Source organism: Chinchilla lanigera, unplaced genomic scaffold (genome assembly GCF_000276665.1).
Source record: "Chinchilla lanigera isolate Chin_1 unplaced genomic scaffold, ChiLan1.0 scaffold00075, whole genome shotgun sequence".
Lineage (NCBI taxonomy): Eukaryota > Metazoa > Chordata > Mammalia > Rodentia > Chinchillidae > Chinchilla > Chinchilla lanigera.
This window is the reverse complement of record NW_004955476.1, coordinates 104,990-127,142: the sequence shown is the minus strand read 5'-3', so window position 1 is coordinate 127,142 and position 22,153 is coordinate 104,990. Positions and strand designations below refer to the sequence as shown.

Genomic DNA, 22,153 nt, shown 5'->3' with positions numbered 1-22,153 from the left:
ATAATGCAGGACAAAACCAACTCTCCGGTTTCCCCTAAAAATCAAGACAAATGAGCCCAAAATTCCATCTCCCATTGAACAGGCCTGATAAGACGATACCTCGCATTTCTGCAGCCACCTCCAAAGTCGGAACTTCTGGTTGGCTCTCATTTTGGCTTCTGCTTTTAGCATGTGAATAATGAGCTGATTTTTGCTGTGCAGAGCCATATCCAGAGGAGTTTCTCCCTTAAAAAAAAGTTCAGTTAGTTACTTATTTATTTTTTGGGTTTTTTCCGGTACCGGGAATCGAACTCACGACCTTGTGCTTGCTAGGCAGGCGCTGTGCCACTGAGCTAAATCCCCAGCCCAAAAGTTCAGTTAGACTTTTGATATATTATAGCTGTTGGACAGTCTTCTCCAGAATCACAGACTCAACCTATTTATTCTAAAGGTAGCTAATGATTATTGTTTATTGTTAAATCAAAGCAAATACATTCCTTTTTTTTTTTTTTTGCAGTGCTTCATACACACTAGGCAAGTGTTCTGCCACTGAGCCTCCTACTCTACATAGTTCAACTGTATGTTAAATTATCAACCCTCGAACTGAAGATAAAACAAAATAAAGGAGATAAATACCTGACCATACCTTAACATTTCGGATAGCCAAGCTACAGCCAGCTTCCAAAAGTTTATCAACTGCATTAACATTTCCTGATGCAATCGCCCAGTGGAGTGGAGTATTTTGGTGTATTTTATCCACAACATTGAGAGCAGGGTTAAACTTTAAAAGAAATGCAGTTGGTTCTGGCCTGCCTCAAAACAAAAAAAAAAATACCAAGAGGCATTAACAGGGAGGAAGATTTGAGAAGTAAATATAAACAGTGTATCTTCTAAACCAATGAGTTAATCAGTACGTATCCCAAAGAACTGAGGAACTTCTTTGTGAAGAATTCCACTCTAGGAACTAATGAGAGAGATTAAGGAAAAAAAGACCTATTAAATGATAGTGTGCTATAAACATAATTGAAACACTAATACAGAAGACTAAGAAAAAACTTATTTTGTGTCACTGCTCTTGGTTAATATTTTGTTTTAAATTGTGGCTTTACCTCTGGATTACATTAAGTATCATACTATTTATCCAATTAACAATTAAATGCATATTTCAGCTGATAATCCAAAAGCTAACTTTACATTCACCCTGCAATTGATTATCAAATAAAGCAAGTACAAATACAGGTTGAGTACACTTTATCCAAAACACTTGGGACCAGAAATGTTTCGATTTTGGATTTTTTTTTTTTAGAATATCTGCAATATCACAATGAGATATTCTGGGGATAGGACTCAAGTCTAAACATGAAATCTATTTATGATTCATATACACCTTATACACATAGCCTGAAGTTCTATTTTTGATAATTTTGTGCAAGAAAGAACTTGTAGCATCCTAAAATACCTGTACATATTAGAAAGCTATGGACTAGAGGACAGAATGTAATAAAATATGTTCTTTCCCATTCATACCTTCCCTTCATTCATGACTAAAAGGTTCTTTCAATAAAAACAAAATTCTATTTATTACTCTGTCAAGAACTTTAGAGAAATATACCTGACTTTAGAATACCAAAGACAAAATGCTTTCTAACAAAATTCTACCCTTAGTCCCGCCCCTCTCACAAAAGGAAACAGCATTACAATGAACTCTGTTCCCAGAAATCATATCGAACAGAAGGAGCAGCAACTTAGTATAAAGGTAGAAATAAACCAACAAAGCAAGAGCTGCAGCCTGCATTTGCACAGATGAATACCAGACCCTGGACTACTTCACGACTGTCATTAAGTACATACGCTTATACGGTATGCAGAAAAACTTAAATACATGTCTGATATGAGCATGTGAACTTTCATAGGTCAGTTACAATCAATATCTTCAGAGCAGTCAACAATAATGTCAGCAAATCTGAAATGTTAGTTGTGTTTAGACATTTACCATCTAGATCTGAAATTAAGAAAACATTTAAGCTTGTAGCCGTCTTTTCAAAATGCAAATGGAGGAATATCAGTCATGTTAACAAGCATATGCTAAGGCATCGCTGCCTGTTCTGTAAGGAATTTTTTTTTTATGAGTATTAGGAACCAAGAATCCAATTGAGGCAACTCAATTAAACTCACCCAATTACTTTGTAAGCAGATAACATGAGAGGCGTCTGCCCATTTACATCTGTCATATTCACACTCTATTCAAAAAGAAGCAAGCAACACAACTGTCAGCAACACAACAAAATCAACAGGCTCTTTCTTAACAGAAATATGTTTCAAACACTGTCAGTCTTACCATTATCTATACAGAGGGTTTAAATATCACCTAAGTAACAAATGTTCTGCTTGTAGGGTGGAAAATAGGTGGATTTCAATAAAATATTTCTAAAGGAAAACTTGAATATATGATATAAAGCACTATGTAATTTAAAAGAAAGGCAGCTAGGGTAAAAAGTTAACCATTAGTAGCTACCGTTATATATAAGAGATGTAGAGACCTTCAAAATCATCTAGCATATATCCAAATTAAATTCATGCTATTATTTTTTATGCAACATCATCCAATCTCTACCTAAACAATTTCAGTAATGAACTCCCTATCTTCTTTTTTGAAAATTTTATTTTATGGAAAAAAGTTAAAACAAAATTTCATAACAAAATAATAGGAGAATAACAATAGTTAATACATTATATGTTGTTATAAAGTAGATGCCCAGGGTATAAGATATGAGCATAAAAAATTCTCCAATCAATATTAGTACAGACCTTCCTTTTTAATGAATTAAGAGACACTAATAACATAACTGACTTGCATTTTTTTTCCTTTTCCCTGTCCTTTCCCTTTTTATCCATCCTAGTTCCTTTTTGCATTTGAACAATTTCTTCCCATTTCACAGAATCTACTGTACATTTCAGACCTTATTTATCTTCACTCCCCAGGAGACAATATGATGTTTACACATGTGAGTCTGAATTATTTCACTTATGAGTATGGTCACAAATTGCATCCATTTACCTATAAAGGCTCAAGTTTATGCTTCTTTATGGCTGAGTAGTACTCCACCGCATAAAAAGGCATCTTTTTTATCCATTCCTCAATTGATAGGCATTTGTTTCATTTTCAAGATTTAGCTATTACAAACTGTGCTGCTATAAACATGGTGCACCTATATTGCTGTGGTATGATGTTTTTAATTCTTTTGGGAACATACCCAGAAGTGTAATAGCTAAGTGGACCTCTAATCGTAGTTTTCTGGTTTTTTTGGTTTTTCTCCGGTACCGGGAACCGAATTCACAACCTTGCGCTTGCCAGGCAGGCGCTTTGCCACTGAGCTAAATCCCCAGCCCCTAATCCTAGTTTTCTAAGCAATCTCCACATTGATTTCCACAGTAGTTGTACCAGTCTACACTCCCAGCAACAGTGCAGAAAGGTTTCTTTCTCCCCACAGCTGCTCCAGCATTTGTTATTGGTTGATTTCTTGATGACAGCCATTCTTTCTGGGGTAAGATGGAATCTCAGTGTTGTTTCAATTTGCATCTCTTGAATGAACAATGACGCTGAATATTTTTTCATGTATTTATTTGCCATTTGTATTTCTTCATCTGAAAAGTGTGTATTCATCTCAGATGTCCACTTTTGGATTTCGTCTTTAATTCTTTATATGTTCTAGATAGAAGTCTTTTGTCTGAGAGACAGTTAGCTAAAATTTTTTCCTACTTTATGGGTTGTCTTTTCACTTTGTTGGTGATTTCTTCTGCTGTACAAAAGGTTTTTAATAAGAGGAGATCCCAGCAGTTGATTCTTTAAAGTACTTCCTGTTCAGTCTGGGTTTTGTTCATGAACTCTACCTATACCTGTGTCTTCAAGATTTCTACCCACTTTCTCTTCCAGTAGATTTAGTGTTTCTGTTTTAATATTTAGATCTTTGATCCATTTTGACTTTAGTGCATGCTGACAGACATGGGTCTAGTTTTAGTCTTCAGCATGTACAGAGCCAATTTTTCTAGCACCATTTATTAAAGAGACTACATTCCTTCCAATGAACTCAGCCCCTTTGTCAAAAATAAAGTGGCTGAGTGTGTTTGTAGTTGTGTCCGCATCTTCTAATCTGTTCCTCAGGTCTGTTTTATGGCCAGTACCATGTTGATTTTATCGCAGTAGCTTTGTAGTATAATTTCAAGTCAGGGATTATGATGTCTTGCCTTTGTTGCCCAGGATTGCCTTTCCCTCTTCTGTTCAAGGTGAATTTTAATGTTTTCTTTAGTTCCTGAGGTATACTAATGGTATTTTGAACAGGACTGCATTAAATCTGTATAACAATTTTGGGAGTATGGCCTTTTTCACTATACTGGTTCTTTCTATCCATGAGCAAGGGATATCTTTCCATTTTCTGATATCCTCTTTGATCTCCTTTTTCAGAGCACTGTAATTTTCAACATATAGATCCTTTACTTTCTTTGTTAGACTGACTCTTAAATATTTCATTTTTTTTGGAAGCTAGGGTGAAGGGTGTGGTTTCCCTAATTTCTCTCTCAGTGCAACTCCCTATCTTCCGAGGCTGCTTGCATTTTGGGACTTAGTATATTAAGTTTCAAATAATAAAACATAAAAAATTCTTTTCTATTTTCTGGAATAAAGACAGAAAACAAAGTCATATCTTCATAAGGATATGCTGCTTTTACAAAGCAGGTCTAGGTTTCCGGTGTCAATGGTTTCAAAGAAGCCAAAGAAAATAGATATTTACTGAAGATTCTTAAGGGTCTTCGAGGAAGAGAACTTGGGAAAGAGCCCAAGGAGAAGCAGAAAGGACTCCTCCTCATACATCTTTCTGAAATGAAGCCCAGAGGTTGTAATTATTCTACTTCAATTGGTAAAATCTGAGAGAAAGCACTTATTTAAAGAGAGTGCAATCTTTCCAACAGCATTTGGCCAGGTATGTTTCCACGCCTGTTTTGTGTGAAACTGCTAATACATGAACTACTCCGTCACCCGAAAGCACAATCCAGGCGAGTATGGCTGACAGCGAAACTTCCACGGCCAATAATCTGTATTAACCTCTGCTTCTCAAGGCAAGTCCTGTTCCGTGGAAGGACTTTGAGAACAGTAAGTATACATTCAACCTGACTCACTCTTTGAGCTCAACTAACAAAAGCAAATGAATGGGTTAATTTAGTGATCATTAACCATTTCTACCTTCAACTAGAGGAAAAACACAGGCTTTACAGTCATTTTTATAAAAAAAAAAAAAACTAAAAATTACTAGGGTCATAAGGCAAACTATTATAGGCACACAAATTTTAGAAACATCTATTGCATGTTGCTGAGCTAAACGTCCTGTCCCTTTCCCTCCAGAGAAGCTGAAAATGCATATTTAATAGCCAGACTGCATGAGGCTAATGTTTGAACATCTGGATATCCATTAACTTCCATTTTAAAAAGAAGGGCAGAGGACAACTAGTAATCTTCCTAATCCCTTCAGCTTATATAGAGTACAAGGAACATTTCAACACATACCTGTCCCTTTGAGATGAGATACGCTATAATAGGCATGCGCTGAAATAATACTGCCAGGTGAATGCTGCTGAAACCCTCTCCGTCAATGAGAGTGGGGTCCGCACCATGCTGGAGTAACAGTATGACCATAGGTAAATGCCCCTGTCTGTGAACACAAGGTAAAAATTATGCTGTATTCTGTACAAACAGAATGCATGCAGAAAAACCAAAGAAACTCCAGGAAAAAAACTATTCCTAAGACCTGAGGGTTTTTTGTTAGATATAATGAACACTTCCTAACAGTAAGATTTTTATTTTTATTTTTATTTTTATTTTATTTATTTATTTTTTTTTTTTGGTTTTGGTTTTTCTCCGGTACCGGGAACCGAACTCACGACCTTGCGCTTGCCAGGCAGGCGCTTTGCCGCTGAGCTAAATCCCCAGCCCCACAGTAAGATTTTTAAAACACTGGAGATTTATAAATGTCTTGCACAAAGGTGTTCTACATGTAGAGCTATATGGATGGTCCTTCTTGAGGAGAAACGATAAATCAGATAACCTCCCAGTCCAACTGAAACCTTAGGTTGTTACCATGTGTAAATAGTAATTGTATATGACTAATTCTAACCATGAAAATTTTAAAACATCTAAGACTTCACTGTTGTTATTTTCAAAACAAAAATAATCATTAGCCAGATACACATAAGCATAATATTCACAGACCATGGTAAACTGAGGTAATCATAAGAACCATATATTCTCTTACTAGAATATAGTTCCTTTTCATGATAGCACTGTACTTCAGTAGCTTAAATGTGGTAAGTTATCCCTAGATTCCTCAAAACTCTTGTCTATGGAGAAAAGATGCACCTCATTGTCTTACACAAACAATTACATACTTCAGTTTCAGGTTCATGTCAACCTCATCACCAGAGAGCAAAATTAAAAGAAAGGAAGAAGCTGTTAAATATCCATGTTTATTCCTTTAACATCAGAAGGTCAACACGTAAGAGAAAAGAGGATACTAAGTAATATAAATGTTCTAAGAAGTTGGCCTACTCAAAATTTCTTGTTAATCCTGTGTCAGCTTTCAAAAGTTCAATGACCCTCGAAGATACAGAGATATGCTTTAGAATTAAAACTTTTGAGAGGGAATCTCTCTCTTTAAAATATAACTACAGGGCTGGGGATTTAGCTCAGCGGCAAAGTGCCTGCAAGGCAAGCTCAAAGTCACGAGTTCAGTTCCCGGTGAAAAAAAAAAAAAAAAAAAAAAAAAAAGATAAAATATAACTACAACTATAGGAGATGATTGAATGATACATGAATGTTTAAATTAAAAAAACAAAAAACTTCATTATGTAAAAGACCCATTGCCAAGAATGATGGGGTAAGTGTCTAAGTTACCAAACAGGCATCTGTCATAAGACTGAACTGCCTAAGTTTATAGTTCACTAAATAACTTATTTATTAATGTGTTCAAATATAAAAGTTGCATATTCTATTTATAAAAAAGTATAACACTCATATTTGAAATTGATACTCATAATGGAGCCCCGAATTAAAGACCCAAACATCCTTTCTGGAAAACTAGTATCTTTTTAAACAAAACGTAAAAAACTCCCACAAAAGAAGCCTTTCAAATTGCCTGTAACTGTCATTTACAATATGGTGGCCTCCAACCATGTAGGGTTATTTAATTTCAGCACTTAAAGGAACCTTACCGGATGGCCCAGTGAAGAGGAGTTGAATTTAAATCTCCACCCAACTGATCTACAACAGCACCTTTTGAAATATAAAACCTGTTAAAACAGACATAAATGAAGATGAGATTTAAAACTTAAAATTCATATTGAGATAAAAAATATTGCTTTTTTCTTAGTAATAGATATGTTGGAAAACAGATTATAATAATCATCTCCATAAAGCATCTAGATCTATAAAAGTCTCCAAAATTTATACAGCAGTATCAGACAAATCCCTGGTGAAACATTCTTAGCGTCTAAGTAATTATTCCTGCTGTGATTAGCATTCTATTATAACTCTCATACTAAACACATACTAACAACACTCAGGCAATTCTAACTACCACACTATTAAAATAGTTTACATTCAAAGGATTTAGGGTCAGATATTTACTTAATTCAGAAGTAGAAACGTGAAATTATATTACCTAAAACAGTTCAAAGTATAATTACCAAGGAAACATTCCAAAAGTGATAGAAAATTAATGTAAAATCCTTTCATAAAAGTTAGAAATTTGAAATATTGGGAGCAGAGCCATGATGCACTGCATAAGGTGGACCTATATTGTTGTAAGTAGTTTTCTTCCGTGCTTTAGAGGAGTTAATCTGATTACTTCACAGTTACGCTCCATGCATCATATTACCCACACAATATACCTGGAGTTGGCCTGTGAGTATAACGTGTGCTAGAATATTGTAAAAATTAGTAACTTTCATTTTTTTAAGCCTCAAGGATTTTAAATACATAATTCTGTAACACAAAATATATATACACTTACACACACACGCACATTTTATATGTTAAAGTATAAAACAAAAAAATTAGCAGGCAGTAGTGTTTCATGAAGGAGAAATAATTTATACAGTCTGATACTTGCCCACCCAAAAGTGTATTATATACTTACTGTTTTAAAAAAAGGTTTAATTCCCTACATGTCTATTCCTCCTGACTTTACAGTGTAACATATTTCAGTGTTTCTTCTAAATTAGACAAAACTTTCTTCTATCCTGAAAAGTCTGTTACGTAATGATTCACTTTCATGTCCTAACCTTTATCTTATGATGGGACCCTTTGGCTTCTTCTAATTTTTCTTTCTGGACCAGTGAGAATCCTGGATCGGATGATCTCTACGGTCCTCTTCAACTCTACAACTGATGTGTGGGCAGAAGATTTCGGGTGTTCATTAAAAACAGAGGATTACAGATGCTTCAGTACTGGTACTTGAAGGAGAGGTCCAGAATTATAAATATACAATTAACACACATCTATCCCATCTTACTTTACAAGATCCAGCCTGTTGTTAATAGCAGCCCAGTGAAGAAGCGATACATTTTCTTTGTCTGGTTGTCTGACATCATATCCTGCCTCTATCAACTCTTTACATCGTTCAAAAATCCCGTATCTCAAATGAGAAAAAGAAAGGCATCATTAAAACCATTGCAATCATTTCCAATACAGTACCAATTTTTTTCCTTTTATTATGTATTTTCTTTATCCAAACTATCTTTTTGACAATATAAAATACAATACACCTTCTCAATATACAGAGGAGATTGGTTCCTAGATCCCTTGTGGGTACCAAAATCCATGGATTTTCAGTTCCCTTCTATGAAATGTAGTATTTATAAAACTAATCACACCCTTTCTGGATAACTCACAATGCCTAATACACTGTAAATGCCATATAAACAGCTATTATATTATTTAGGAAATAATAGCAAGAAAACAAAAGTCTATACATATGCAATATAAGCATGTATTTTTTCTCAGGGTATTTTTAATCCAAGGTTGGTGGAACTGTGATTGGTTAAATCTGAGATGTAGAACCCATAGATACACAGGGGTGACTACGATTAACAGAGACATGTACAAAGGAGACATAAAGTAAGCAAACTTTATTTACTGATGTAATCAGTTCATTCAGAGTTCAACCTGATTTTCTTAAACTTTAATACATTTGCCAACCTTCAATAACTTTCACTTAATTGCCACTTACGTGCCAGAAACACATGGTGCCGGTTCCTGACTACAACGTTACCCTGAGTCAGGCCAAGCACGGCAGCAACCTCACAATGTGGGAAGAGAGTAAAAGCACATTTGGAATGGGACGAAGTAAAGCAAAATACAGACATGACACAGGTCTAGCGGAGGAAGGAACAACGGGCCATTCCTGGAGATGAAACGTGACACATAAGCTCTATTTTACAGGCTGACAAAAGAAGGGAAGGACACTCGGTGCAGGGAGACTAGCACTGGGAAAATCAGGGATGTGAAATACTGCAAGGATGGGAGAGAAATAGAATTTAGTAAGCCAAAGCATAAAGCATTCGAGAGGGGAGGGCAAGATGTGAAGACATAAAAAGTACATAAACACCATGAGAACCTTCTAGGCCCTGCCGTGAAGTTTAAACCTTACGTACAGCTCAATGGGAAACCAATCAAGGGTCTAAAAGAGGAAGTGCTCTTCTGAGTAATGGAAGCTGCTTGTGCCAGGGTGAGAATAGAGAGCAGGACCAGTTCAGAGGCCGCTGCAACAGACACAGATGAGAAGCAAGGAGCGCCTCAAGTGGGAGACGGAGGGCGGGAGTAGGAAAGGAAGGATGGGCCTGAGACTCGCAGAACTAACCGACTGCAAAGAGTAAGAAATATTTTTTAATACTTTAAAAATTTTTTAAAAAATCACTCATTGGTAACATATCTTTTCAACAGAAACTAAGTTCCAACAGATCTTTTAACAGTTTCTTTGCGACTTATTTCAACAGGCCCTCAGAGGTCAAAAATCAAACGAAATGGTGGAACTATCTTCCACTGTTAAATTAGAATAACTTGTCAAAGTGTGTGTGTGTGTGTGTGTGTGTGTGTGTGTGTGTGTGATTTTTGACATTTTTTTCTAAAAGCAGACATCTGACAATACTAAACAAAAATATTGGCAAGAATAAATCTCTGATGACACAACATGTATTCATATTCTACATCTTTATACATCAAATTTAACACTTTCTGGAAAAGAAACACTCCCTTTTTGTGAGAAACATGAGAGTACATATTAATTAGGATTTTGGTGGTTTAGAAAATACAGATCCCAGCTCTCTTTTGTCCTCAACAACCACCAGTGAAGGTCCAAGATCTAAAGGAAATTTTGAGAGATGTGAGTTTTGACTGAGATTCCTTGTGAACACAGCCTAATTTCTCACACTTATCTTTACATATTTTTACTGATAACAGAAACATTTAAGCATATCCACTCTAATTAAAGCAGATATTGACCCAAGAACATCCCTGTCTTCATATAACAACAAAAAACAATATCAAACAATAGTAGTGGTTCCCAGGGACTTTACAGTTGATATAAATTGCTCACTAGAGTACTCAAATAATTGTCAATGTATTTTAAACAAACATAAACACTCAGTTTTTAAGCCACACTGGCTATTGAATCACCAAGCATCTTTGCTTCTGATGGAAATCAAGTTAGTGTGGTAATGCTAGTTCTTTTCATGTTGGTTAAACATGAAAAGAACTTTTGGTGGGAAATCTGATGGTCAAATTTATACTTAATCACCAAAAAACATTTCTATTTCCTACTTAATTTCATAGAGAAAATGTTTCAAAATATGTTTAACGGCAAGAGGTGAGGTAGCTGCTGACAATTAATGAGATGTGAAAATGTTGTTAAAAAACTGACTTAATGCAATACATATGGCAATGCTAAGGAGAAACTAAGAAATGTATTTTGATTTTTTAGTGCAAGCAAAACAGACCCACTAGATATTTCAAGCAGTCAGAGAACATAGTTCCACCTATCACCTTCCTTCCAGAGTACCCAGCACAGCAAGAACAGAGGAGGTACTCAATAAATAATTTAAAAATCCATAAATGTGTGAGCTGCTATTTTTCTATCCTATCTATATATTTGTGCATCTTAAACTAAAATTTGGAGTTTAGTTTTAGTGTCATTCTAAACGATTTATTCATTCAACAAATATTTAATGGTGTCTAGGAGAAGAAAGAAACTATAAAAGTCCTGGGGCTGCAAAGACTATGAAGATAAGCTTTTGCTAGGCAGTTGCCCACACTCCAATCGGAGAGCTGGGTACACGGACAGCTAAGGGACACTGTACCATGGGAGGTGCTCTGACGCTGCTATTACTGAACCACCGATATGAACTGAGGAAGGTGCCATGAAGAATATGTGCCATATCTTATATATATTCTTATAACTCATCAGAAAATAGGAATAAAACAAAGCATTCACTTACTGGGTGGCTTTGACAATGTCACAGTTACTAGAGTCCTCTATGAGAGGAAGAACTTCTCTTGCCTTGGCAAGCTCTCTGTTTTCATGGGCACAGATGCCGTGCCGACCAAATCCTGGAGGGTGGGGGCCATGGCTGTGATTCCTGCACTGAAGGGTAAGAACAAGTTAATGAAGCATGGTAGGGAATTCACGTCATTCAATTACATCATGAAGTATTTCCCACCGTCAAGCAACAGTAGCTACAGTAATAAAGATTTCCTTTATCTTAATTCTGTTCACAAAAAAAGATTACACTAAAAAAATCCAAACTGCATACTTTGTCATAAAACACAGGTTATCTAAAAACACAAGTGAACCTTGTTTCTTGCAGTGAGTTGAAGATCATTAACATTGTATGGCGACTGCTCGGTCCTCATCTCAGAAGGCTTTGGTGGACACATCCTAGGAACATCCACCTCCCAAGCTTTGCTTTTATCCCTTCCCTTTGAGTATGGGCATTGCCTTCCTGCTTCTAGCCAGTAACATGCTTCTAGTGTACTGACCTGCTTCCAGTCAATGGGATACGGCAGAGGTTAGGAAATCCCTCTCCTAGTCATGATGGATAGATGGTCTTAGCAGAATCTTCTGCTGACCTGTGTGTGTGTGTGCCTTTTTGAGACAGGGTCTCACTATGCAGTTCAGGCTGGCGTTGACCTCACTTTATAGCCCATGCTAGTCTCGAACTCGCAGTGATCCTCCTGTCTGAGCCTCCGGAGTCCTAGGATTACAGATGTGCGCCACCACACCCGGCTCTTCGGCTGATCTTGAAAAAGTAAGTTGCTGTGATATTAGAGGGCCTGTGAGAAGGTCACATGGCAAGAACTGTGGGTAGGCTCTAGGACAGAAATGCCCCTAGATCACAGGAAACAGAGAGCTTGATCATCCATCCACGAAGAACTGACTTCTGGAGTAATGCCTCGAGCTTGGAAGCAGACTCTGAGCCCCAAAGGAGTCACAGCTCAGTCTGGATGTCAGCCCGTGAGACGCTAAGCAGAGGACCCAGCCAAGCAGTACTTGGCCTCCTGACAGACAATCTATGGGATAACTGATGCTTTAAAGTGGTAAAAGTGCGGTTATTTGTTATACACGGAGTAGATGTCTAACACATGCATGACTGTAAGGCTGTGAGCTTAGAAAGAATCGCTATCAAGACAATTCCATCAACTCAATCAGTGTTACGTTCAGATAGCCTGTTAGAAATGGGACAAATGAGCAAGCTAAAATATTTTTCTTTGAACAAAGTCTTAGATTTAAGTTTCAAGATTATTTCTAATCTCAAAAACTGAGCTCAGATCTTAGCAGAAACCCAATATGGAATTCTGTAACATTAGTCGTAAAAAAAAAAAAAAAAAACCACAAAAATCTTAGTTTAAAATCAATTGTCCATTCTATGAATTCTGAGTGCATTTTGGTTTTTCTTTCTAATATGATGACCTTTTGGGTTCCTCACCAGAATTATGCAAGTAAACATCAGAACTTTTCTCATTTTTAAAATTTCTCCATGACAGGGAAATGGAGGTACATTGTTGTAAGAGATGCTATAATGATATTTTAAGATGAATTATGGTAAGTTAAAGGTACGCTGTTAACCCAAGAGCAAATTCTGTTTTGTTTTTGTTTTCTGAGACAGTGTTCTGCTAATCGTATAGTCTAGGTTGGCCTTGAATTCAAAATCCTCATGCCTCAGCCTCAGAAGTGCTGGGATTACATGTCAGTGCTACAAAACCAGCTAATCTCAAGAGCAATTTCTAAATAAATAGAACAAAAAGGTATGTATAATAAGCCAAGGTTAAAGATTTTTTTAAAAATAATACAAAAAAGGGCAAGAAAAATAAAATACAATGAACAAGGCACAAAGGAAAACAGCAAAATTATAGGATGATATCTTCATATGCAACAATATTGATAATTATGTCAAATGATCTTAATAATCTTAAAAATATCAAAGAAATTATTACATTGGATTAAAAAACAAAACACTACACAAATGCTGTCTAGAGAAACTCAACTTAAATAAAAAAACATGAATGGTTTAAAACTAAAAGAATGGGAAAGGCTATGCCATGAAATAATATTAACCATCATAAACCATGCAAAAACCTGAAACATAAGGAATGCAGTGGCTACAGGAAATTAATGTAAGATAAAGTAGACATCAGCACAAGAACTGCTACCAATGATAGAGAGAAGTATTTCATAATATTAAGGAGTCTGATTCACTAAGACAATATAATAATAGTAAATGTATAGATACTGAAAAAGACCTTTAAAATTCATGAAGCAAAAACTGATAGAATTGAAAGGAGAAATAGACTCACAATATATTATATATAGTTGGAGATTTCAGCCCTTCTCTCAATAACTAATAGTGTGAGTAAACAGAAAATGATACAAGTTAGAAAAAAGGCTAGGGATCAGAAAAGGCCTGCGCAGAGTACTATCCACCCACTTGGCCAACTGTCAGTACAATCAATATGTAGTGTTTCTCATCATGACCTTAAATTGCACAGCCCTAGCAGCTAATGAGGTTGAGCATCTTTTCGGATGCTTATTTGCCATCCATGTATCTTCTTCAGCGACATTTCCATTCAAGTCTTTGCCCATCTTTAAGTTGTTTGCTTTTTAATGGTTACATTTTGAGAGTTCCTTATATTATATAGTATGTTCTAAATAGGTCATGTGTGAGGCATATGATTTACAAACATTTTCTCCTATACTACAGCTTTCCTTTTCTTAAAGGTCTCTTTCTCAGAGAAGTTTAAAATTTTGATGAAGTCCAATTTATCAATATACTCTTTTACAGATGGATTGTGCTTTTGGTATTCCTTCCAAGAACTCATGTCCTGGGATCAGAGATCCTCTTCAGAGAGGGCTCCCTCAGAGGGGTTGCTGCTGCACTGCCCAGGGACCCCTTCCCTGCTCCTTAGCTGAGCTCACTGGCTTCTCAGAGAGCTCTGTCTGCACTGGTGCCCACTTCCAGGGCTCAAAACAGCACAATGGGCAAACCAGAGAGGGGAAAATGTAACTTAGACACCGGTTTAGAAGTTTTTGAAATCTGATCTTCAGTCTTAACTGTTACTGTTCATTGGGAAGCCTTCAAACGCTGCTATCGCTGTGGTATCCAGGCTCCTTAGCTACATTCAGGAAGAGAGACAAGAGAAACTGCTTCCTCCATAGGTCCCTGAGCCACGTCACTGGTGTGTTTTTGAATAGCCAAGATTTGATTTATCCGGTAAACTATCAAACACACCACACATGCAGTCACCACATGTGACTAGTTAAAATGTAAACAAGAATATTATTTAGGTTCTTTACACCTTACAACAACTATATTCATATCCAAAGGGTTGAAAACAAAGGGTTAAAAGAAAAGACCTGAACTACACTTAGCTTTTCTTCAGTGTCAACAAGTACCAGAAACAAAAAGTACAGTGAAGACTGACAGTGAAATCAGCATTTGTAAAGATAAAATGTAACTGCATTAGTGCATTTTTAAAATTATAAAATGATACACACGACATTTTAAAAGATTTAGCAAAACAGAAGTTAAGAAAGGGTTAATAATCCGGACTCTTTCCATCCAATACTGTACCATCAGAGACAACCACTATTAAGTTTGATATAACTTTCTTATTTTATGTACATCCATACCTACACTTGCTCTTTTATACATAGACTATAGATAAATATATCTACACATACACAAATACATTATACTGTATTCATACATACAGGTTTTTTTAATCACTTCTTCTTGTACTTAGTTAAGAATGGGATCACTATATACACATTATTCTTCAATTTGCTTTTCTCTAATAATATATCATGTGTCCTGCAGATAATAACTGAATCCTATTGTAATGTATAGAGCTAACATAATTTATTCAACCATTCTCCTATTATTACAGATATAGGGTGACTTCAGCCTTTCAATTTTATAAATATCCCTACAATAAACACCCTGTATATTCTAGTTCTATAGAATTGACTCCCCAAAATAGAACTGTTAACTTAAAAAGAAAAGGCATTTAAAACATAAAAAAGATACTGACCAAATACCTGCCCCCATTCACACTCCTGAGAGCAAAGTATTTATGACCTTTTCCCTACACAGCTTCCCAGAACTGGGTATCAGTCTTTTTACAGCCTTGTCAATTTACTGGCGAAAAGACCCTAAAAGACTAGCACCCTGTTTTTCATTTGCACAACCCTTCTTGCTAATTAGTTTCAGTGTTTTGTTTTGTTGTGTATACTAGATTTTCATAGTTTCTCTTTTCGGGCCTGCCTTTTCATAGCTTGTTTTTCTAGTGGATTGTGTATATCTGTTTCTATTTGTACAGTAGGAGAGGTTAATCCATTATTTATATACAGAAATGAGTCACGGGAAATTGACTCATTCTACAGGTACAAATTTGTACTTCTCGTAATGCCTTTAAGGTGTTAAAGACTTTTTTCACCATAAAATATACACTCCAAGATAGAGAATATCCACAATCAAGAGCATTTAATTCAGCAATGAACTGCAGTGTATTTATGATGTAAAAGTATTAGGCTATAGGCAGAAAAGACAGTTGTCTGTTCATCAGGAGATAAATCTAATGGGGAAGATCCATCAGAGACACGTAGAATAAAAAATAGAAGGCAATCTATGATTAAATGGCAAAAATGGGTGACGGGGCTGTTCTTGCCATCTTTTCTGAATCTTCTGTTCATGCCATGGTTTCTGACCTAATTCCAAATCAAAGTGAAACTTAAAAAATGAAAAGATAAATCCAAAGCCTGTGCTTGAAGTCAATGGTCTCCAAAGTGAGACAGGTACATTCAAAACCATACAGTACCTGCAGCAATCTACTAGGTAATAGGAGTAAACAAAAATTCTATTATAATGACTTTTTAAAAACAGCAAGAAAGAAAAATAACAAATTTTTAAGCTTTATTAATTGTTAACACTGGCAGTCTCACTGATCCATAGGTCAATCAGGTCATCATCACATTCTGTTTACAAGGCAAAGTAAAGGTTACACAACTAGAGGCGACGCCAGCGGGGCCTTCAGCATGTTATAGTGTATATCATTATGGGCTCTTTAAATTTTAGCATCTAATCTTAACTAACCTACCCCTCCCAAAAGTGGGCAAGTAGCTTAAGCTGTTTTCTACAAAGAGTTCACGAATTGGGGTGGTAATAACAAAAGCACAAACAAGACAATAGCTGAGCTTACGCTTCTGTCAGTACATAGCTGGAGCTTCCCATCAGTCACAAGAAGCACAGACCAAGAAGATCTGATCCAACCTGACAAGCTGCTCCCCGCAACACTTTCAAAATTATTGAAAAGGTTAATTTGAAGCAGAGTTATATTCACTAAAGATAATTCCAATCTTTATTGGAATATATCCCAATGAATATAATTCATTATATTCCAATGAATATAATTTTGAAATATGTCTTCAAATCTTCTAGGAACGTAAGCCATGACAGTATGAATCTGGCAATTGGCGTCTGTCTCCACATGCAAACACAGGGAAACATAACTTTTGACTTTTGTGAAGTTAAAGGGGAGTCAGGAACAGGAGCGTAAAGATACAGAGAAGGGGAGAGTCTCAAAAGATAGGGAAGAAGAGACCGAGTCCCCGCTTCTGCAGTTTCTCCCAGACTACTTTGTCCTTGTGGTACCTAGGAGACCGGGGTCAACTAGCCCCAGGGTCCTGGGACTGTCATGTATGACAGCGGATAATCCTCTGCCTGGTTTCTGGTTCCTTTTCACATTTGCACAATGAATGTGGCAGGTCATTACATGTATAGTTTTAGCAGGCTCCCATGTGCATGGTCTAAAGCAGTGGTGGCGAACTTACAGCACACGTGCTGCAGTGGGCATTCAGAGCCCTCTCTGTCGGCACGCAAGCCAAGCAGCCCCAGCACACAAGCATCAGATAGTGAAGCTTAATTGCAGTGTTGGCATTTTGCAATAAACAAGTGGGTTTCGAGTTGCAGTTTGGTCGCCATCACTGGTGTAAGGGGAACTGTCAAACAGTCACTGTGGACTCGCACACTGGGTACGGGTATGGGAGTTTCACAGTTCCAAGGCTGCCTACAGTGCTAAGGTAACAGAATTCACTAGTGATGCCAGCAAAGTCACGAGCACTTTCATTAAACATTCATTTGGGGAAATGGAAAGGCCACCTGCTGTGCACCAAGTATAGTACTAGGTAATACACGATTTCTGCCATAATTCATTTGCCAGATATTTAGTGTGTGCCAGGGTCTGCTCTAGACATGGAATATGACCCCGAGCACAACAGCAAGACCCTCGGTTTTCTAGGAGCTTATATTCTCTTCCCCATTCTCAGAACATAGTCAAATGCAGCCTAGTCCTCAGGCCTTGGAATGCAAAATACACAGACACCCAGAGAGAGCAATCAGACAGTCACGATCGCACCCCCCGAGCACAGCAAAGAGAACACCGCTTCACCTCGAGCCCCGAGCCCTGGACTTGCAGCCATCCTACCATGGCTCTGCGTCACAGGGAAATTAGAAGGGTTCGACTAGATCAAGGGTTTTCAAATCATTCCAACGTCATGGCCCGTCTTGAAAATGTTATTAAAACTAATGTCTCTAAAAGAAATGCATGTACAATCTCGGTTTTGTACATAATCAGACATTCATAGACATCCTGAAGCTTATCCCACGTGTCAGTTGAGGAATCTCTGAACTAGGTAAGGCACCGGAAGTCCTCCCAGCTCTGTCCCATTTCAACTCCTCTGGGCCACCCTGGATTCCAGTCCACAAATGGCTCAAGATACTAATATAACATTTTTTTCTTACTGTTTTAATACATAGGGGGAAAGGAGAGGGGAGAGGGAAAAAAGAGGAAATGGGAAGAAGAGGAGAGAGAGAAAGAGACTTCAACGTGGGGAGCAAGATATTACGGAAATTATGTAAGGGACACATGGCCACATCGGTGGTGATTTTCACATTTCCCCGAAATTCTCTGCGACTTCACCATCAGGAAGTGGGGGTGGCGGGGGCCTAGGTGCCTCCTCTTGACTCCAAGTTCTTTGACGGTGTCACTAATAAAATACTGCTCCTGTGGTGCATACCAGTTCATTAGAAACTAATAGCTTCCTCTTTCCTGTCTCTTGAGAGGATTTTTTTTAGAAACCAGCCACCATGCTGTACAGAGGCCCAGGCCCCAGGTAGCTGTCCCTGCTGAAAGTCAGCATCCACTGCCAGGCCTGTGAGAGAAGCCACACAGAGAGCTAAGAGTCTCAGCTACTGCTGGGGATTTAGCTCAGCGGCAAAGCGCCTGCCTGGAAAGCGCAAGGTTGTGAGTTTGGTTCCCGGTACCGGAGAAAAACAAACAAAACAAGAGTCTCAGCTACTGAGGCACCCCCTTGTCAGGAGTCTTTCCAGCTGAGGCCTTGGTGGGACAGAAGCAAACCAACCTGGCACCAGCCTGTCTAAATTCCTCAGGCACACAGTTCATTGGCCTGGACTGTTTCATACCACTGTGTTTTGAAGTGGTTTGTTATATCACGATAGATAGATACATCTTTAAGCTATGAGGGATCGCATGCTATTTCTTACATGGAAATAGGAATCAATTTTTTTTTAAAGAACGTACTGTTGAAGTTACAGTGGAAATTAATTCAAGAGAAAATCAAGATTTAGAAAATCATACTTAGCCTGGCAAGCCAGAGCATACTTGCAATCCCAGCACTCAGGAGGCTGAGGCAGGAGGATCACTGTAAGCCCCTGGACTGTAAGACCAGCCTGGACTACATAAGCAAGTTCAAGACCAGCTTGGGCTACAAAGTGAGACCCTACCTCAGAAAAAGAAAAAAAGAACATCATACTTAAACTCTGATGAAGGTCACTATCCTGGCCTACTTATCAAATAAAACAGAAGAGGGGGAGATATCGAGACCTGACAGATAACTTGTCATTTCGCATGACACTAACAGAAGTAAGGTTAAGATTCCAAGTTCACAAGTCCATTCATGACACAAGTGCTAGGCCCTGTTCTAAATGCGAGGCACACAGCAGTCAACACAGATAAAAATTACGGCCCTCACAGTACTTACACTCAGTGGAGGGAAAAAGACCATCCACAGGACTCATTTGTTTGCTTAACGACATAAAAGGTTGAGGAGAAATACAAAGGTGGTGAAAGGCCAGGGAGTATTTCTGGTAGGAGTGATGATGGGAAGGACTTGCAATTTTAAACACAGGGGGTCCCAAAAAGACACAATGAGATGACATTTGTCAAGACTTGCAAGAGGGGGGAAGAGTAAACCATGTGGATACACAAGAAAAGAGCACCGTAGACAGCAAACAGTACATACAAAGGCCCTGAGGCTAGTGGGGCTGGAGTTCACTGAACAAACAAGAACAATAACAAACACTGATGTTAGAAAGGAAAGCTGGGAGCCAGATTGTAGATGTAAATTCTCACCAATAAAATAAAAGTGTCAGAACTAAACTTGGACTCAAGAGAACTGAATTCAACAAGAGCAGAATGGTGGCTAACTTCCCAGCAGACATTCCAAACATCCGCGTCCAGTGAATGAATGAATGGTTGAAGTCTTGGCTAGGCCACTTGGCTGCCTTTTGACTTGAGGCAAGTGAGTGCGATTTTCTGAGCCTCAGTTCTCTCCAAAATCACAGTAAGTCATCTTTCCCCACCTTACAGGATCATGGTATAGATCAAGAATGAGCAAGTGTATTCCGGACTGCAAAGCCCCTTGTACAGGTAAGGTCTTCACATTGTGACTGAAAAAAACTGACAATAGCAATAGTATTAACAGCAGAATCAATCTACTTTGCCCTACTAATTTCAACCTCCAAATCGACTTTGCCCTTGCTATGTGATGGAACTGGGGCAGGGCCATCTGCCCTTTGACATGAGCAAGTGCTTGAGGGCTTCTACGAATGTGTGGCAGTAATTAAGACACGATCCTTACTCCTACCAACTTTTCTTTGAGGTTGAGGAAAGGCATGAGACAGTTTCCATGTGATGATTCTACGCCCTTTTGCAAAATCCAAGCGGCCTGCAAAGCGTTTTCTGTTTTCAAAATGTGAGAACCCCCAGCCGGAACACAATGACATTTCCCTGCACACACGCTTTCTTCACTGAAGCCTGTACCACACGGTTGAAAGGGAAAGAGGAAGTATAAAATACGCTCTCAGGATTGGGTAGAATATTTTTACAGAGTCCACCTCATCCTATCACCTCAAATTATCTGAAAATCTACCACCAAAATCACTCTTATTGGAGACAGCCTTAGTGTTCTCATCTGTAAGTGAATCTTCCTAAGGCTATTTCAATTCTGTAATAAAATAAGGCATATAAAAGCATATGATCAGCACTCACTAAAACTGGCTGGATCTGGAAATCCTTCATTTATTCAACAAACACTAACGGAGCACCTACCAACATGCCAGCCAGTATCTATCTGCAGGGACAGGGTCAGAAGGAAAACAGGTAAAATTCAGTTCTCTTGCAGCTAACATTGCCTCCTGTAACTATCTGCACGGGTCCCCTCTGTTCGCTGGAACTACACCTGGCTTTGGTAACCGGAACCTCCTTCCCAGAACTAAATCATCTGGGATTCTGCAGATAGTCATCACACACCTCCCAGCCTCCAGCCTCCACAAACAGCCTTAATTCTTTCAAGTAAGCAAGGGTACAGGAACAAGAGCCACACCAGGGCTGGGTGGGGAGAAGGCAGGCGGCTGCCAAGGCGCCCCGGCTGGAAAATCAAGAGAACCGCTGACTCCAGGCCGAGGTCCAGTCGGGCTGGTCGCACTCAGGTGTGTCACCTGACACCTCTCCCGGAATGGACACCTCCCGTCCCAGGCGCCACAGCGGTCCCTGCCGGGCGCGGGCTACCGATCGCGGGCGCCTCGGCCCAAGGATGGAGGCGGGGGCCCTCGCCGTGTGTCCTCGCCTCTTCTTCCCGAGGGCCTCAGAGAGAATCCCCGGGGCCATTCCCGGTGCTTCCAAGATCCCACCTTCCCGCCAGGCCTCGCCGTCCTCGGGGGTCCTGGGCGCAACTGCTTCCCACCCGCGCCCTCGCCACAGCCGTAACCGACAGTCCCCGGCCAGCTGCACTCACCTGCGAGCCCAGCCCCGGCCCCTCCATCGCCCCGGGCACCCTCAGCGGCCGCTGCTCGTTGGAAAGTGGCGGCCGCAGCGTGCTGGCCACCCGCCGGGCCGGGACTCCACTTCCTGCTCGCGCCTCCGCCTCCGCTCCCGCGCCCGAATCGCGCTCTGTGCCGTCAATCGGCTCACAGAGCCAATCCCTGTCCTTATTCGGCTGGGGGCGGGATTGCTTGCGAAGGGATAGCCAATAGCGAACCACCAGCCGAAGGCCCCGCCCCAGGCCAGCCCTGGCGATCAGATCTTCAGCCCCGGACTGCGACCCTCCTCCAGGGGTCCACCTACTTGAGGTGTCCCTGCGGGTACCTCATGAGCTGTCACTCCAACGTCAGTCACCATCCAAGCAGCGCGAACCCGGACTGGGCTACCTAACAGCTAGTCGTCTTTGTGAAAGTCTTACTCTACCTCAGTCTCCTCATCTGTGAAATGATCTCATCACAT

The 22,153-nt window shown here is 39.1% G+C and overlaps 1 protein-coding gene across 3 annotated transcripts in view; it reads right to left on the bottom strand.

Moving 5' to 3' along the window:
• Zdhhc13 (zinc finger, DHHC-type containing 13) overlaps positions 1–21,796 on the bottom strand; it is a 47,069-nt gene extending 25,273 nt beyond the window's left edge. Inside the window, exons 1-8 of one of the 3 annotated variants that reach the window (XM_005401710.2) lie at positions 21,669–21,796; positions 11,518–11,663; positions 8,538–8,660; positions 7,237–7,314; positions 5,537–5,681; positions 2,155–2,219; positions 626–788; positions 100–225 (exon numbers count right to left, since the gene is read on the bottom strand). In XM_005401710.2, the coding sequence (XP_005401767.1) occupies positions 100–225; positions 626–788; positions 2,155–2,219; positions 5,537–5,681; positions 7,237–7,314; positions 8,538–8,660; positions 11,518–11,663; positions 21,669–21,695 (873 nt within the window). In that variant the 5' untranslated portion in view covers positions 21,696–21,796. Of the gene's footprint in view, positions 1–99; positions 226–625; positions 789–2,154; positions 2,220–5,536; positions 5,682–7,236; positions 7,315–8,307; positions 8,410–8,537; positions 8,661–11,517; positions 11,664–21,668 lie in introns of those variants that run through there. The other 2 variants (XM_013503007.1, XM_005401711.2) reach the window with 2 other exon arrangements.
• Between the last annotated feature and the right edge of the window lie 357 nt (positions 21,797–22,153).